General features: G+C 36.1%; 1 protein-coding gene across 1 annotated transcript in view; it reads right to left on the bottom strand.

Annotated features, from left to right (window-relative positions):
- Hsd17b4 (hydroxysteroid 17-beta dehydrogenase 4) overlaps window positions 1-20,058 on the bottom strand; it is a 120,742-nt gene that overhangs the window by 29,075 nt on the left and 71,609 nt on the right. Inside the window, exon 17 of the mRNA XM_077109464.1 lies at window positions 1,275-1,340. Coding sequence (XP_076965579.1) covers window positions 1,275-1,340 — 66 coding nt within the window. The remainder of the gene's footprint in view (window positions 1-1,274; window positions 1,341-20,058) is intronic.

Genomic DNA, 20,058 nt, shown 5'->3' with positions numbered 1-20,058 from the left:
TGTCAAATGAGTGCTCATTATTTATACAAAAAATTAAGAACTTAGAAACTATCCTTTATCAGACAGCAAAATATTAAATCTTGCTAAAAGCTAATAAAAAGTTCATCATCTGAAAAAGAGAAAATGATAGAAAACCCTCTAGTAACTGTTTAGAAATTCAAACCTAAGAAATTATCCAACTTTTATCCACAGAAGATAACATTTTTATTCCAGTATAACCCAAGAATAATAACAAAGCATGTGTTGGGTTTTCTGAACCATAAAACCATGAACCATTTTTGTTTTATAATACCCTAACAAATTAATTTCTCTGTTAAACTTTATGTAAACATGCCTAAATGTTTACATAAAGTTTACAGTAAAAGATGGAAAACACTTAAAGAAGGAGAAAAACAATCTAAGGATAAAGTAGTCTTCTTTCTTTTATTTAGTGCAGAAAAAAACAAAATTCAGATATACCAATCTTAGTTCTTTTTGAAAATATCAGGTAGAAAACAAATCCTGCAAAAGTTTTCAAATCAACACATCAAAACCAACAAAAAATAAATAAATATTACAAATAATTTGCTGCTATTACACACTAACACACAGTATAACTCTAGAGGTTTAAGAATTTTGTTCAATAACTACACTGTTATTCTTGTGATCACATTAAAAAAGAATCTTGAGGTCTCAAAAAGAAAAATTGCTTTTCTCATCTTTATGGTTAACTTCTGTTTCTTAAATAAATCTTATCAGGCCTCCAGAATTTGTAAACTGATAGGGTACTTTACCTCCCCAATCAGAAAACAAATTGGTTATGCCAAATATAAAAAATTAAATCATCTACCATACAATGCTTTGTTTTTTGCCTGTCACTTAAAGTTAGCATGAAATCATATGCTTCCAAGCAATGTGGCACAGATTTCTTTCCCAAAAAGGTAAGGTTGACTAATACCTGCCTTTCTTAACTCATTTAACCTGCCCTCTAAGGTTTTCATGAAATTTCTCACTATTAAGGTAACCAGTCTCTTTCAGGCAAGTACTGCATTGCCACAAAGCACAATGGCATTTGAGTTGACTAATGAAAAAAAAAATTTTTTTTTTATCTAGTAGAGAAAAAAATCAACAACTAAAATTTATAAAGAATGAATTCCAACCACAGAAAACATACCTTTATCATGTTGAAGACATAGGCAACACTTCTGGATGCAGAGAAGTACAGGGTATCAGAGTTATAAACAAAAAATTGTCATCAGTCAGGTGGATTTATCACTTTTCAAAAATAACCTTACCTGATTAAGTGAGGTGGTATCTCTAAGTACAGCATCAGGAGGTCTACTAGGTACGTCGAGAGCTACCTAAAATCAAAAGAGATTATGTTAAATCTTAAATACAAGTATTATGATTCTCTTTACCTAAACTTGCATTTGATTAACAACCATGTTTCAATATAACAAACTCTGAAAATTACATAAAGGGGAATTTTGTATACATTATGTTTAGGAGACTATGATATTTAAAACTGCACACCTCCTAGCTCCATATACATAATTATGTTCCTCAATTGACCCCTTTTAATGTAAGGAATTATATAATCAGATCCATTCTCCAGGTCACAAATAAGTAAAAGTTGAGAACAGTTTTTCCCTTGTAAAAGATGATGACTATAACAATTAGATACAATCAATTTAAATAGATTCAATTTTAAATTCAGTCTTTTAAAATCCTTACATATTTTAATTTGGCATCATAACAAAATCATACATTTTAAACTCAATTACCAAAAAATACTAATTTAATACCAACTTGATGCCAAGACTTAAAAGTACTAATGAAAACATAGTAGCATGTAGAAAGAATCTGAGTACAAATTTATATAGCTAATGTAAATCAAAGATTAAAATCACATTTAATTAGCATTAATTCAATTGTAGTCATATAGCTAATACCTACTAATATCTACTTTCCAATAATTTATAACAGAAACAAATTTTTTGCCTCTAATATGTAAATTTTCTATAATAACATCAGTTTTATTCATTCAGAGTGTTAAAGAATTAGGCTATAAAAATGCCAACCTTACACATAGTCCCAAATTTATGCTAAAAATATTTTTAAAAAATCATGGTGAAAGTGGCTGTTTCTAAAAACAAACAAGAGACCACTACTTTTCAAAGATTACCGTTTCAGTTGCATGCACTCTGCAAGTTTTATTCATGTATTTATTTTCAGTTCATTTTACTAGATTTTGGAACAGTGCAATTTGGGAACCAGATTTCACTGTTTAGTCATATACATTAAGTAGTCCTGAGTTGTCTAGAAAAACAGCTTATTCTACAAAATGTACCCCTTATTTTACAAAAATCTATTTTAAGCCACAGTCATAAAAATACATGCAAAGAACAAGTAAGATGGACAGTGCTGCCGTAATAGTTCTACTGTGACCAGGAGAGCAACCAGTTGATGGCAGATGGCTTCACCATGACATAGCATAAGCTCATATTTTTTATGAAAGAACCAAATGATGCTAGTGAGAAATTTCTATTCAATTATTACAACAATATCTAGAAAAGGGATCTAGCTTACAACACTAGAAACAGTGGAGGCCAAAGGACCATGTGGATGATTTATCCAGAGTGCTTAAAGGGTAAAAAACAGTCCCCCCATAAACAAAACAAAACACTAGTACCCAAGAATCTTATAACTATCAAAATTATATATTTCTAAAATGAGAGCAAAATTTAAAATTTCCCAGATAAACAAGAGCAGAGAATGTATTGCTAGCAGACCTTCATTACTTCATTATTAACCAATTAAAATAAATATATAGGGCTGAAGATGTGGCTAGGTAATAAAGCACTTTCCTTCCCTGTATGAGGCCCTGGGTTTGATCTCCAGCATGCACGCACACACAATTAGAAAAGGGAAACAAATAGTATGTTGTGTTTACTTAATCAAATATAAGCTCAGATTTATACTTTACCCTTTATAACATAATCTCTTCACTAAAAGCTTGAAATTTAAATGGAAGAATGAAATTACACTTCTAAGTTTTTCATTATATGCTGGTACCATGCCCAACCTATATTAGGGTTTTTAACAACTTGTAAGTCACTATCTATAGGTAAGTATAACCCCACATAATCATCATCTGATGGCTGTCCAGGTAATTTTGCACATACAAGCAAGAAATGGTCACAAAATTTTAAAATGCAAGTCTAAGACATGGCTTCCCTTGTCTTAGTATTGATCGATATTACTTTAAAAATACACATGTTAAGCTGGGTGTACTGGCACATGCTTGTGATCCCAGCAGCTGGGGAGGCTGAAGCAAAAGGATCGTGAGTTCAAAACCAAGCTCAGCAACTTAGTCAGGACCTAAGCAATTCAGTGAGACCCTGGGAATGTGGGTCAGTGGTTCAGCATCCCAGAGTTCAATCCTCAGTACCAAAGAAAAAAAATATATGTGTTGATACAATTCACATACAACTCACCCATTTGAAATGTGCGATTCACAGTTGTGCAACCATCACCAGAATCAACTTGACCACATTTTCATCTCCCCTATCTATTACCCTACATCCTTAGCCCCTTTCTATCCTTAGCTATCTTTGTCTCTAAAGATTGCCTATGCTAAACATTTCATTTAAATGGAATTGTATAATATATCATTTGCTATCAATCTAAAGAACATCCTTTAGTCCTTCTTATAAAGAAGGTCCGCTAGCAATACATTCTCTGCTCTTGTTATCTAGGAAATTTTTTATTTTGCTTTCATTTTAGAAATATAGTTTTGCTAGTTATAAGTTTCTTTGGTACCAGTGTTTTGTTTTGTTCATGGGGGGACTGTTTTTTGCCTTTTAAGCACTCTGGATATATCTTCCACATGGTCCTTTGGCCTCCACTGTTTCTCAAGAAAAGTCAGTTGCTAATTTTATTGGGGTGCTTTTTAAAGAGATGAGTCATTTTTCTCTCATTATTTTCAAAGCATTCTCTGTTCTGGCTTTAAATGTTTTTTTCTGATACATAGAATATGGATCTCTTTGGATTTATAATCCATTTGGAGTTGGTTGAGCTTCCTAGATAGGCAGACTAGTGCTTTAACCAGTCATTACCTCTTATGGCTGCTTTCTCTTTTTCTGGTACACCCATTCTATGACTGTTAGGGTACTTAATGGTGTCCCATATTTTTGAGCCTCTTTTTTTCTCTCTGTTCTTCAGATTTTATAATCACTAATCAAACTGTCTGCTTCAAGCTTTTTGATTCTTTTGTTAGTTCAAATCTACAGTTGGGTCTACAACAGTAAAATTTTCATTTCAGTTATACTTCTAGCTCCAGAATTTCTATTTGGTTCCTTTTTATAATTTGTGTCTATTAATTGATATTCTCTATTTGAGGAGTAATATCATCACTTAAGCATGGTTTCTTTTATTCATTTGAACATATTCATGATAGCTGCTTTAAAGTCTGTCTAAGTCCTTTGGAAAAGCTGTTTCTGTTGTCTGGTTGTTTTTGTTTGTTTGTTTGTTTTATTGTCATCATCTGTTTTCCTTTCTCCTGCCTATGGGAAACATTCTCCTATTTCTTTCATGTCTTATAATCTTTGGCTGATAACTGTATAGTGTAACAACTGGACACTAATCCCCTCCCCTTTCTATGGCTTGTTAGTGTTTAATTCTTTATTTGTGTAGAAATTAGACCATTTTGGTACATCTATTTCCTCCACAGCGTGCAGGCCTGAGTGTGCACACTGTCATCCTGGAATGACAATAATTTTAGCAAGGCTTTCTTCAACTGTCTCTCCCTGATCTCTATGAAACTCTCTGTCTCTTTTTGTATCATCTCCTGCTATTAGGCACCAATAATCGTCAATGGACTCTACTATTTTCAGAAATATCTTGGGGCACAAATTGTTCCACAATCTAATCCAATTATATTCAGGCCTCAGCTGAGGTAGTTTTTGAGATCTGTTATGACTGGAGGAGGTCTCTTATCAGCCATCTATTCTCTCTAGTTACCTTCTAGCTGGGCTATAGTGTAGCTTCCTACTCTCACGATGATACCATCCTCCTTCCCTTGATTGCTCATCACTAAAGCCTCCTTGTTTTTGAGGGCATCTTTGTGCTTGAATTTCCAAATATTCATTCCCAAAAGGAGTCAGTTTACATAAGAAGAACTTCAGAGCTCTATTATTATAGTCTTCCACTCCCTTGAGACAAGATGGAAGCAGGGATTAAGATCCAATTCTCTCCCAGGGACACCCTTATGTTATAAGAAGAGAGCTACAGAGAGGCAGTTGCTTCTGATCTTCTCAGCTTACCTTTCCAAGTGTGGAACTTCTCTATGAGAAAGCTGGGGCAGGCAGAGGTTATAATTCAAATGCCACAGATACTCACTATTCTGATCAAAATATTGATTTTCTTGAATAAATGTTTCTTCATTTGCTGTACGGCTTTTAGGACTATTTCCAGAAACTAAATGGCTGCTTTCTAATAATTTTCTTACAGGTAGTTGTTTCAATGGCAACTGGATTCAAGAAGCTCCTTATGCCATCATTCCAAAAATCACCTTGCAATACTGCTTTCAGTAATACTTAATATACTATAGTAGAATATTAACTACAGTATAATCTCATTACCAGAGATAACTCGGAGATAAAGGTCAGGTTAAAGTAAAAATCCAAATTGTTAAAGATATTAAGAAAAATGTTTTTAGAGTTTGAGAAATAAATAATAACTAGAATTGTCATACTTAAGAGAAATACATAGTTCATATAATGAGTGAAGATTTTAATCTATACGAGGATCACTTGTGTTAGGTTTTTCTAAAAATTGTTGGTGCTACAAAGATTATATAAGAAAATAACAGATATCCCCATAATTATCTAGGGTGCATTTTTTTTTTACCTCTGTTGGATTTTTCTAAACATAAAATATGTTATATGTACAATATACAAACACAAATAGCATTTTATATCCAAGAAACATTCTAATTGAAAGAATGTGCATTACTGAGTCTCTACTCCTTTTGGGAATGAATATTTGTAAAAAACATCCTGAGACTGGAGGGACATATGGCAATTTAAAAACAAAATACAAAATTAAAATCCTTAACTACACATCAATTTTGCTTATAAAGCCAGGCCTTGAGAAATCAGATAGAAGATACAGGCAAGATGGAAGAACAGAGGTGCCCTCCAAGTGACTCCACCAGAGGAGAATGAAAACAACAAACAGAAAGTTGATTTGAGATTGGTGGGCAAGGGAGAACTCTGGAAATTAAGAAACAAGTGATGGGAAAGCTAAGCAGCACTGAGAAAAAGTCAACCTAGAAAAAAGAGCAAAGTAATGTATAATATCAAGTCCAGCTGCCTAGCCAGCCTGGATCAGGAACCAGATACTGCCCAGAAAAAGCATGCAATCCCAACCATAGTAGGAGACAGGCAGTCCTAAATGCAAGAGAATTTCACAGAGCTTACAAACTTTAAATCCAGTTTGGGGAACTAGTTGGTATAAAAATGAGTAATCTGCTCTCAAGAAGGAATCCACTTTGGGTACCCACTCCCAACCCCAGAACTTAAGTTATAACAACAGCCATTGCCAGACACCCTCTTAGCTTAGGGACTGAGAGCCAGGCCCCTATCCCCACCAGAAACTTTGAGCTTGTATGTACCTCTCTGGGCAGAAGACAACCCCTTCACTGTCTGGCAGTTCAGGACCATAGCTACCAAAGCCATAAATCTGAGTTCCACCTGCACTTGCCCCACAGGAATTAATAAAATTTTTTTTTTCATATTTAATTTTTTTTTAATTTAAAAAGCAGGATTGGAAAACAAAACTAAAATGTTTTTTAAAATTAAAAAAAAGAAAGATCATCGGTCATATTTTTAAAAAATTAACAAAGAAAAAAAAAAACTTTGGGACATCATTAAACAAACAAATATTCTATTATTTGAATTCCAGAGGGCAGTGGGGGCAAGATGGCAGATTAGAATGGGGCAGCATTTCTCCTAACTCAGCCATCCAGACAGTACTCAAGAAGTGGGAATACTAGGTCTCCCAAAGACTTAAGAGTAAAAAATCCTGAGACTGGAGGGGCAGTCTGCCCTAGTCAAACCAGAGACTATTTGACTAATTAATCAGGTCTAAAAATAAAAAACCTCTCCATGGAGTTTATCAACCATCCACAGAGAGCCAATCCAGAAGCCATCTTTGGACTGAAGCACAGTGGAGCCTATAGAAACTGGAAACCCAGATCCAAGAATTTGCAGCTACGTCTGTGTAGGCCTATCTAAGCCTAGCAAACCTGTGGAAAGGTTAAAAAAAAAAAAAAGGAAACATTTGCGGAGGCAGGGGACTACGCAGGTTAGAGAGTCTAGAAGAGAGCCTAGCTCTCCCCAGGTCCAAGAGACCTGCTGCTACCAAGGATTGACAGGGGCAGCTATTGTGGGTCAAAAGGTTGGAAGCAAGGATATGAGGGCATTTTGCTCCCAGCTTGCCCAGGCTGTCTGGCACCTACCAGGTCCCTGGCACCAGCCTGGTCGCTGGCTTCCTCCCCAGTATGGCATCCACCAGTGACCCACTAGGCCTAGTACTAGTCCAGGGCCCTCCAGCTCCCCAGTCCCCAGTTTCCCTACACCCTCCCAGCCCCTGACCCAGCCTACCACTCTGCCCACTAGGCCCACAGCTCCACATGCAAGGCCACTGCTTCACCACCAGACCCACCCAGTCCAGCATGCAGCTTTACGGCAGGCCCTCAGATCTAGGCACCCGCCCCTGACCCACCTGGTGCAGATCACCTGGGCCTCCAACATGGCCAGGCCCCAACTTGCCCCACACACTGCTTTGCCACCAGACTTGCCCGGTCCAGCACACAGCCTCACTGCTGGCCCCCAGGATCCAGCAGCAGGCCCTGATCCACCTGCCATCCAGACATGGCCAACTGCTTTGCCGCCCTCCAGCAACCCAGCTTCCCTAACACACCACCTTGCCTCTAGGCCTACAATCTAGCCTGCCCAAACTAATTTCCCAACAAAGGAAATTGGGAAGTCTTAAACCCCAACCTTCAACACGGTGAGCAACACAATAAAAAGGAAGAACATACCACCCATGGCCCATATTCCTGCACTTAGATCATACCTCATACCATTTTCTCTACCATAGTGAATAGGACTCCTTAAATTCTTAACATTTTACCAAGATTTTTATTGTTGTTATTTGTTTGTTTATTGTGGTAGTAGTTCTGTTTTCATGTTTGATTTGGAGTTTCCATATTGGAACTTTTTTTTATTTGAATGTGTACTGACTGATTTAAGGATTCCTATACATATTCATATTTGTTACTCTTTCATCTCTAGCCTTTTTTTCTTTTTCTTTCTTTTTCTTTTTGATTGTTGTTTTGTTTTGTAGCAGACAGGATTAAAAAAAGACCCAACAATATGCTATCTCTAAGAGACTCGCCTCATAATACAAGATTGTTTATTTTTTTTTACAATGGAAACTGCTGATTCCAATATTCTTAAATATAGTACCAATTAACACTAAACATCAAAATAGGAACTAAGGACCTAGTCTACTGCTATATACTGTCTGCATCCATTGCTGCTATCATTGGGCTCCCCACCCCCAGTCCTGGACCCATCTGTAAAGTACAAGTAAAAGAGTGACACTATAAACTAATAAGGTAGAAACTCTACAGCATCAGATCCATTCAGATAGATTGCTAGACACACAAACAACCTAAAAAAGAAAGAAAGAAAGAAAGGAAGGAAGAAAGAAAGAAAGAAAGAAAGAAAGAAAGAAAGAAAGAAAAACCATCCAAAATAACACAGAATACCTCAACATTAGAATCCATTGACATGATAGTGGAGGAAATTTCAGAGACAGAATTCAGAAAATTCATGGTTAAATTGATCTAGAGGTGAAGGATGTCATAAGAAATGAAATCAGAAAGAAAATACAAGAAGTAAAAGATCATTTTAACATGAAGATAGAGATCCTGAACAAGAATCAGTTAGAAATCCTCCAATTGAAGGATCAATAACCCAAATTAAAAATTCAATGGAAAGCATTGCCAATAAACTAGACCACGTGGAAGAGAGTTTCAGGCAATGAAGGCAAAATATATAATATAGAAAATAAAGTTGACCATGAGGAAAAGATGTTAAGAGACCGTGAACAAAACTTTCAATAATTATGGGATAACATGATCAGAGAACAGCAACAAGGTAACATTTAGAGGGAAATCAATCAGGATCTCAGCCAATTTCTCAACCCAGACACTCAAAGCTAGGAGGTCTTGGAATAATATATACCAAGCTCTGAAAGAAAATGGATGCCAGCCAAGAATACTGTACCCAGCAAAATAAAACTTCAGATTTGAGGATGAAATCAAAATCTTCAAAAATAAATAAAAGTTGGGCTGGGATTGTGGCTCAGTGGTAGAGCACTTGCCTAACATGTGTGAGGCACTGGGTTTGATTCTCAGAACCACATATAAATAAATAAAGTCCACTGACAACTAAAAAAAATACTTAAAAAAAAAAAAGTTAAAAGAATCCATAACTAGAAAAGCAAGTACTGCAAAACCTACCCAACAAAACATTTGATAAAAAAGAATGAAAAATAAAACTCAAGACTACCAAAAGGAGGAACTACACTAGAAGAATAGTTAAAGGAGAAACTAATTCAAATTAATAAATAAATCAGCCACAAAGAACAATGGAATTATGCATTTGTTGGTAAACGGATGGAACTGGAGAATATCATGCTAAGCGAAATAATTCAGTTCCGTCAAATGTTCTCTCTGATATGTGAATGCTACCCCATAATAAGGGAGGGTCCGGAGGGGAAGAACAGAAGTTCATAGGATTAGACAAAGGAGAATGAAGGGAATGCAGAATGGGAATAAGAAAGACAGTAGAACAAATCAAACATAACTTTCCTATGGTCATATATGAATACACAACCAGTGTAACTATACATCATGTTCAACCGTAAGATTGGGATCACAATTGTAATGGGTTGCACACCATGTATGTATAATATGTCAAAATATACTCTACTGTCATGTATACCTAAAAACAATAAATTTTTAAAAATAGAAGTAATGATAAAGCCTGAAAGGAATTCATTGCAAAAAAAAAAAAAAAATTCCCCATGAGAAATAGGTTGAAGCCAGAAAAACATGTTGAAATCACTAGAAACAGTTTATTATTATGTCAATGAAAATAAAATTTGATTCTGCTTAAGATGATACTGACATATACTCTAGGATAATAAAACATGAGAGGGAAAAAGAAACAAGAATTCCAGAGGGTAAAGAAAATGAAAAAGTCACAGAAAGCCTATTTCACAAAATAACAGCCAAAAACTTCCCAAAACTTCAAAAAAGTTATGGATATCCATCAAGCTCAAAGGACAGTAACTTGATTCAACCAATACAGACCTTCACAAAGATATAGATGCTCAAAATGTCAAAATAAAAGAGAATAGTGTCAAGTTACACTTAGGGAATGCCCATTAGACTTACAGCAGATTGATCAGCAGAAACCTTACAGTCCAGAATAGGAGGATATAATCAAAATACTGAAAGAAAAAAAATGCCAACCAAGAATACTAAATCCAGGGCTGAGGCTGTAGCTCAGCAGCAGAGCACTTGCCTCACATGTGTGAGGTACTGGGTTCGATCTTCAGCACCACATAAAGATAAAATAAAGGCATGTGGTCCATCTAGAAATACAAAATTAAAAAAGAAAAAGGAAGAAGGAAGAAGGGAGGAAGGAAGGAAGGAAGAAGCAAGGAAGGAAGAAGGAAAGGAGAAGGAAGGGAGAAGGAGGGGAGGAGGAAGGGGGAGGAAGGAAGGAAGAAGGAAGGGAGGAGGAAGGGGGGAGGAAGGAAGGAAGAAGGAAGGGAGGAGGAAGGGGGGAGGAAGAGGAGAATGAAGAAGATGAATGAAGAAGAATGATGAATGAAGAATGAAGAATGAAGAAGAAGAAGAAGAAGAAGAAGAAGAAGAAGGCGACGACAACAACTAAATCCAGCAAAATTATTCTTCAAAACCAAGGTAAAAAACAATCTTCCCCAAATAAGCAGAAACTGAGGAATTCATCACAACCAGACCAGCTCCACAAGAAATGCTTAAGGAAATGATACTAAAACTGAAAGGATGATGTTACATTTTGGATGTCCACCAAATTCTCATGTGGAAGACAATGCAAAAAGGATTAAAGGAAAAATAATTGGGTTATGAGCCCTAACCCAACTAGTGAATTAATCACCTAATGGGATTAACTGAGCATTAATTGAAGGCAGATAGGGTGTGGCTGGAGGAGTCACATCATTGGGGGTATGGCTTTGTGGTATGTTTGCATTTGGCAACTACAGATCTTTCTCTCTACTTCCTAATCATCATTTGAGCTCCTTTCCTCTGCCACTGTCTTCCACCATGATATCCTGCCTCACCTTAAGCCCTGAAGAATGGAGCCTGCTGTCTATGGATTGAGACCTCTGAAATTGTGAATCCTTAAATAAACTTTTCCTCCTCTACAAATGTGCTGGTTGGGTCTTTTAGTCACTGAAGTGAAAAAGCTGACTAAAACAGAAATTGGCACCAGGAGTGGGAACATTTCTGTGACTTACCTGACCATGTAGTTTATAAGAATTTGGAGATTTTCAGAATTGGCAGGTAAAATTTTGAGATGTTTAGCAGTGCAAGCTGGAAATGCTTTATACTGTTGTAAGGACACATAAATGGTGAATTCTATTAGGAGCTCAGAAAACCAGAATGCCAATAGGACCATGGACAGTGAAGACAGGGCTTGAGAGGGTTAAGAGGAAAAAGAGGACACTAGTGGTAATAGGACTAAAGGCCATTCATGTTATGTTCTGGCTGAGAAGTTATCTACATTTTGCCCATGTTCTGAGACTTTCTGTGAGGGTGATTTTAAAAGTGATGGACTTCTTAATTTGAAGAAATTTCTGGACAGCATACCATTCAAGCGGTAGCATGGATACTGCTGGCAGCTTTTAGCCAAATTTATTGTGACATTCAGGAGCAGAAAGCAGAGCAGAAATATTTGAAAACTTGGACTTGAAAGGCAGGAGTAAAACTGAGGCTAAGGAAGTTGCAGTTGTCAAAGACATTTCTGCTACTAAAAAATGCTAAAGACTTTGATCAGAGACAATGAGAAAGATGGCTTGAGGGCACCTCAGGAGCTGGCAAGACCACATCCATCTCAGGCTCAAGGGAGTAAAAGTAAAAATACGCTGGAGACAAGACCAGTTGAGTACCTTTCTTGAACAAAGGGACCTAGGAATTTTTTTCAACATGCTCAGTTAGCCAAGCACTCAGAAGCTTCTGCACCCAGGGTCCCTGGAGGCTTGGCTACTGCTCAAGATGACTGCAGACCCTGGCATCAACCACATGTTTCTGGTTCTACAGAAATACAGGAAGCTGAAGTTTGGGGGTCATGGAGGCTTCCATGAAGATTTCAAAGGAAGGCCTGGGAGTCCCTGTGGGCAGCCCCTGAGAGAACAAAGCATGGAGATGTGAGGAGGAAGCCAAAGCTGCAGTGAAGACTCCAAGATTAAGAAATGCCAGTAACAGGGGACATCATCTAGGAAAGCTACAGGAATCAACAGAGACAACAGAAAGGCCACTTGGGCTACAACCAACAAGGCCACAGGGGCAGAGCTACACAAATCATTTGGACAGAATATCACCATGGCATGTGCCACAGATACCAAATGTGGAGCTACAGGACCTGTTTGCCCAGCTGAATTTCGGTCTTCCTTTGGTTCCATCCCTTTTTTCTGAGAAGTTTCTTCCACCATGATAAGCTCCCTCGCCTTAAGCCCTGAAGAATGGAGCCTGCTGTCTATGGACTGAGACATCTGAAATTGTGAACCCCCAAATAAATTTTTCCTCCTCTACAAATGCATATTTGTGCATGGAAATGTTTATTCCATACTTTTATATATTGGAGACTTGTAAATAGCTTTTGGTTTTTACAGGAACTCATGATGCAAGTTTGCTCTGAGTCTTAGAGGAGTCTTTGAACTTGAACTTTTAGGCAGTCCTTGAATTGTTGAGACAGTGGGGACTCTTGGAGATAGACTAAATGTATTTTGCATTGTAAGATGATCACAGGCTTTTGGGGACCAGAGGTGGAATGTTATGGTTTACATGTGAGGTGTTCCCTAAAAGCTCATGTGTGAGACAATGCAAGAAGATTTAGAGAATAAATGATTGAGTTATGGGAGCTTTCACCCAACCAGTTAATTAATTACCTGATGAGATTAACTAATCAGTAATCAAAGGCAGGCAGGGTATTGCTTGAGAGTTATGGGCATGAGGAGGGGCGTGACTTTGGGGTATATATATGTATTTTTCATGGAGATCTCTCTCTCTACATTTCTGATCATCATGTGAGCTGCTTCCCTGTACCATATTTCCACTGATTTCCTGCCTCACCTTGAGTCCTGAGGAATGGAGCTGTCTGTCCATGGACTGAGACCTCTGAAACTCTGAGACACCAAATAAAATCTTACTCTACAAATGTCCTAGCTGGGTGTTTTAGACACAGCAGAGAAAAAAGCTCACTAAAACAGATGATAACTATCATCATGAACACACATGAATATACAAAACTCACTAGAAGGACAGAAACACAAAAGAGGAGAAACTACATAACAGAAAATTACGAAATCAAAAAAAAAAAAAAAAAGATGAGGGCTGAAGTTGTGGCTCAATAGTAGAGTGCTTGCCTAGCACGTCTAAGGCCCTGGGTTCGATCCTCAGCACCATATTAAAAAATAAGGATACTATGACCATCTACAACTAAAAAATATTTTTAAAAAAAATGATGAGAAGTGAAAAGGAACAAAAAATACACAAAACAAGCAGAGTACACAATGAACAAGATGAGAGGAAGAAGTTCATACTTACCAATAATAACCTTGAATTTAAAAGGGTTAAATTCACCAATGAAAAGACTTATACTGGCTTAATGAGGTTAAAAAAAAAAAAGACCCAATTATATGCTGCTACAGGAAACTCACTTCACTGGTAATTGATAACACATAAATTAAAAGTGAAGGGTTTATCATATCACTCATATGGACTTCAGAAACAAGCAGAGTGTCCATACTCATATCAAATAAAATAGATTTCAAGCCAAAGTTAATCAAAAGGGATAAAGAGGGACACTACATACTGCTCAAGGGAACCATACAACAACAAGACATAACAATCATAAATATATATGCCCCAAACAATGGTGCAGCTATGTTCATCAAACAAACTCTTCTCAAGTTCAAGAGTCTAATAGATCACCATACAATAATCATGGGAGACTTCAACACACCTCTCTCACCACTGGACAGATCTTCCAAACAAAAGTTGAATAAGGAAACTATAGAACTCAATAACATAATTAATAACCTAGACTTAATTGACATATATAGAATATACCACCCAACATCAAGCAGTTACACTTTTTTCTCAGCAGCACATGGATCCTTCTCAAAAATAGATCATATATTATGTCACAGGGCAACTCTTAGACAATATAAAGGAGTAGAGATAATACCATACATCTTATCTGATCATAATGGAATAAAACTGAAAATCAACGATAAAAGAAGTAAGGAAAAATCATGCATCACTTGGAGAATGAACAATAGGTTACTGAATGATCAATGGGTTATAGAAGACATCAAGGAGGAAATTAAAAAATTCTTAGAGATAAATGAAAACACAGACACAACATATTGGAATCTATGGGACACATTGAAAGCAGTTCTAAGAGGAAAATTCATTGCTTGGAGTTCATTCCTTAAAAAAAGAAAAAAACCAACAAATAAATGATCTAACACTTCATCTCAAAATCCTAGAAAAAGAAGAGCAAAACAACAGCAAAAGAAGTAGAAGGCAAGAAATAATTAAAATCAGAGCTGAAATTAATGAAATTGAAACAAAAGAAACAATTGAAAAAATTGACAAAACTAAAAGTTGGTTCTTTGAAAAAATGAATAAAATCGACAGACCCTTAGCCATGCTACAGAAGAGAAGAAGAGAGAGAACTCAAATTATTAGCATACGGGATGAAAAAGGCAATATCACAACAGACACTTCAGAAATACAGAAGATTATCAGAAATTATTTTGAAACCTTATACTCCAATAAAATAGAAGATAGTGAACGCATGGATAAATTTCTTAAGTCATATGATCTGCCCAGATTGAGTCAGGAGGATATTGACAACCTAAACAGACCAATATCAATTGAGGAAATAGAAGAAACCATCAAAAGACTACCAACTAAGAAAAGCCCAGGACCGGATGGGTATACAGCAGAGTTTTACAAAACCTTTAAAGAGGAACTAATACCAATACTTTTCAAGCTATTTCAGGAAATAGAAAAAGAGGGAGAACTTCCAAATTCATTCTACGAGGCCAACATCACCCTGGTTCCTAAACCAGACAAAGACACTTCAAAGAAAGAAAACTACAGACCAGTATCTCTAATGAATCTAGATGCAAAAATCCTCAATAAAATTCTGGCGAATCGGATACAAAAACATATCAAAAAAATTGTGCACCATGATCAGGTAGGATTTATCCCTGGGATGCAAGGCTGGTTCAATATACGGAAATCAATAAATGTTATTCACCACATCAATAGACTTAAAGATAAGAACCATATGATCATCTCAACAGATGCAGAAAAAGCATTCGACAAAGTACAGCATCCCTTTATGTTCAAAACTCTAGAAAAACTAGGGATAACAGGAACATACCTCAATATTGTAAAAGCATTCTATGCTAAGCCTCAGGCTAGCATCATTCTGAATGGAGAAAAACTGAAGGCATTCCCTCTAAAATCTGGAACAAGACAGGGATGCCCTCTCTCACCACTTCTGTTCAACATAGTTCTCGAATCACTGGACAGAGCAATTAGACAGATGAAAGAAATTAAAGGCATAAAAACAGGAAAAGAAGAACTTAAATTATCACTATTTGCGGATGACATGATTCTTTACCTAGCAGACCCAAAAGGGTCTACAAAGAAACTATTAGAGCTAATAAATGAATTCAGCAAAGTGGCAGGATATAAAATCAACACGCATAAATCAAAGGCATTCCTGTATATCAGCGACAAATCCTCTGAAATGGAAATGAGGACAACCACTCCATTCACAATATCCTCAAAAAAAATAAAATACTTGGGAATCAACCTAACAAAAGAGGTGAAAGACTTATACAATGAAAACTACAGAACCCTAAAGAGAGAAATAGAAGAAGATCTTAGAAGATGGAAAAATATACCCTGTTCATGGATAGGCAGAACTAACATCATCAAAATGGCGATATTACAAAAGTTCTCTATAGGTTTAATGCAATGCCAATCAAAATCCCAACGGCATTTCTTGTAGAAATAGAGAAAACAATCATGAAATTCATATGGAAATATAAAAAACCAAGAATAGCAAAAACAATGCTAAGCAGGAAGTGTGAATAAGGCAGTATAGCGATACCAGACTTCAAACTATACTACAGAGCAATAGTAACAAAAACAGCATGGTACTGGTACCAAAACAGGCGGGTGGACCAATGGTACAGAATAGAATACACAGAAACCAATCCACAAAACTACAACTATCTTATATTTGATAAAGGGGCTAAAAGCATGCAATGGAGGAAGGATAGCATCTTCAACAAATGGTGCTGGGAAAACTGGAAATCCATATGCAACAAAATGAAACTGAATCCCTTTCTCTCACCATGCACAAAAGTTAACTCAAAGTGGATCAAGGAACTTGATATCAAATCAGAGACACGGTGTCTGATAGAAGAAAAAGTTGGCTACGATCTACATACTGTGGGGTCGGGCTCCAAATTCCTCAATAGGACACCCATAGCACAAGAGTTAATAACTAGAATCAACAAATGGGACTTACTCAAACTAAAAAGTTTTTTCTCAGCAAAAGAAACAATAAGAGAGGTAAATAGGGAGCCTACATCATGGGAACAAATCTTTACTCCTCACATTTCAGACAGAGCCCTAATATCCAGAATATACAAAGAACTCAAAAAATTAGACAATAAGATAACAAATAACCCAATCAACAAATGGGCCAAGGACCTGAACAGACATTTCTCAGAGTAGGACATACAATCAATCAACAAGTACATGAAAAAATGCTCACCATCTCTAGCAGTCAGAGAAAGGCAAATCAAAACCACCCATCTCACTCCAGTAAGATTGGCAGCCATTAGGAAGTCAAACAACAAGTGCTGGCGAGGATGTGGGGAAAAGGGTTCACTTGTACATTGCTGGTAGAACTACAAATTGGTGCGGCCAATTTGGAAAGCAGTATGGAGATTTCTTGGAAAGCTGGGAATGGAACCACCATTTGACCCAGCTATTCCCCTTCTTGGTCTATTCCCTAAAGACCTAAAAAGAGCATACTACAGGGACACTGCTACATCCATCTTCATAGCAGCACAATTCACAATAGCAAGACAGTGGAACCAACCTAGATACCCTTCAATAGACGAATGGATAAAAAAAATGTGGCATTTATACACAATGGAGTATTACTCTGCATTAAAAAATGACAAAATCATAGAATTTGCAGGGAAATGGATGGCATTAGAGCAGATTATGCTAAGTGAAGCCAGCCAATCCCTCAAAAACAAATGCCAAATGTCTTCTTTGATATAAGGAGAGTAACTAAGAACAGAGTAGGGACGAAGAGCATGAGAAGAAGATTAACATTAAACAGGGATGAGAGGTGGGAGGGAAAGGGAAAGAGAAGGGAAATTACATGGAAATGGAAGGAGACCCTCAGGGGTATACAAAATTATATACAAGAGGAAGTGAGGGGAAAGGGAAAAAAAATATAAGGGGGAGAAATGAATTACAGTAGAGGGGGTAGAGAGAGAAGAGGGGAGGGGAGGGGGGGAGGGGGGATAGTAGAGGATAGGAAAGGCAGCAGAATACAACAGACACTAGTATGGCAATATGTAAATCAATGGATGTGTAACTGATGTGATTCTGCAATCTGTATACGGGGTAAAAATGGGAGTTCATATCCCACTTGAATCAAAGTGTGAAATATGATATATCAAGAACTATGTAATGTTTTGAACAACCAACAATAAAAATTTAAAAATAAATAAATAAATAAATAAAAAGTAAACCATATTTTAAAAGCCAAAAAAAAATAAAATAAAATAAAAGTGAAGGGTTGTTAAAAGATGTAAGTGCAGATGGAAACAAAGTGAGCAGGTGTAGCTAAATTCATATCAGATACAGCAAACTTTCAATCAAAAACTAAAAAGAAACAAAGAAGATCATTATATATTGATAAAAGGATCAATGTACCAGGAAGATATAATGATTGCTAATATATATGCACCCCATATGGAACCATCAATTATGTAAAATAAATATTATTGTATCTAAAATGAGATAGACTCAGTTACGATAATGGCTGGGAACAACACCTTGCTACCTCAATGGACAGATCACCTAGGCAAAGAAATCAACAAGAAAATATCTGAGTTGAATCATATTATACAGAGCAAATGGTCTTAATACACATTTATAGAATATTTCATCCAACAGCAACAGATACACATTCTTCTCATCAATACAGGAAATGTTTAGTCAATTCTCAATAAATTTTTAATAATTGATACAATATAATGTAACATCTCAGACCATAACAGAATGAAACTACAAGTTACCAAGAAGAAAAATGGAAAGGAATACAAACACATGGGAGCTAAATAATATGTTCCTAAATAACCAATGAGTAGTTGAAGAAAATAAAAGGGAAATCAAAATATTTCTAGAAACAAAGAAAATAACAACATATCAAAATCTATGGAATACAGAAAAGCAGTACTTAGAAGTTTACAGTAATAAATCCTTACATCGATATAATAGATCACAAAAAACCTAGCAATGCACTTCAATAACTTAGAGAAGAACAAAACAAACCCAAAATTAGAAGAAAACAAATAAAATTGAAACTAAAAAGATAAAAATAATCAATAAAACAAAGTTGTATTTTTAAAAGAATAAACTGACAAATCTTTATCTAGACTAACCAAGAAAAAACGACCTAAATAAACAAAAGCTTAAATTTAAAATATTACAGCTGATACCACAAAAATACAAAATATCAAAAGAAACCACTATAAACAATTATAAGCTCAAAAACTATAAAGCTCAGAAGACATATATTCTGGAAGATATAAAGCCTACCAAAATGAAGAAGAAATGGAAAATCTAAACAGACTAAGAGCTCTACAATGAAAATTAAAAAGCACTAATGAAAGAAATTATAAAGGACACCAAAAAATGGAAAGATATTCGATGTTCACTAATTGGAGAATTATTATTAAAATTAGCATACCACCCAAAACAATCTGTGGATTCAATTCAATTCAATTCCAATCAAACTACCAATGATTTTCTTCACAAAAGTAGAAAAAACAATCCTAAAATCATTTGGGACCACAAAAGACAAACAATAACCAAAGCAATTCTGAGCAAAATATACAGTGCCAGAGGCATCTCAATACCTGACTTCAAAACATACTACAAAGCTATAGTAACCAAAACAGCATGGTACTGGCAAAGAACAGACACAGCAACCAATGGAACGGAAAAGAACACATAGAAATTACTCCACATTCATAGAAATTACTCCACATTCATAGAACCAACCAATTTTTGACAAAGTGCTAAAAACATATAATGAAGAAAGGGGTCTATTTAAATGTGCTGGCAAGAGTACTTGCCTAGTATGTGTGAGGCACTGGGTTCAATCCGTAGCACCACATAAAAATAAACAAATAAAATAAAGGCATTCTGTCCACCTATAACTATTAAAAAAATTATTTTTAATTAAAAAAAAATAGCCAAGCATGCTGGAGTAGGCCTGGAATTCCAGAGACTCCAGAGGCTGAAGCAGGAGGTAACAAGTTGAAGGCCAACCTCATCAAATTAAATTTTTTTGAAAAAGGACTGGAGATGTAGATCAATGGTAAAGCAGCCCT

The sequence above is a fragment of the Callospermophilus lateralis genome, chromosome 5, assembly GCF_048772815.1.
Source record: "Callospermophilus lateralis isolate mCalLat2 chromosome 5, mCalLat2.hap1, whole genome shotgun sequence".
Lineage (NCBI taxonomy): Eukaryota > Metazoa > Chordata > Mammalia > Rodentia > Sciuridae > Callospermophilus > Callospermophilus lateralis.
Note: the sequence above shows the minus strand (reverse complement) of the source record. Positions and strands in the feature narration are given on the sequence as shown.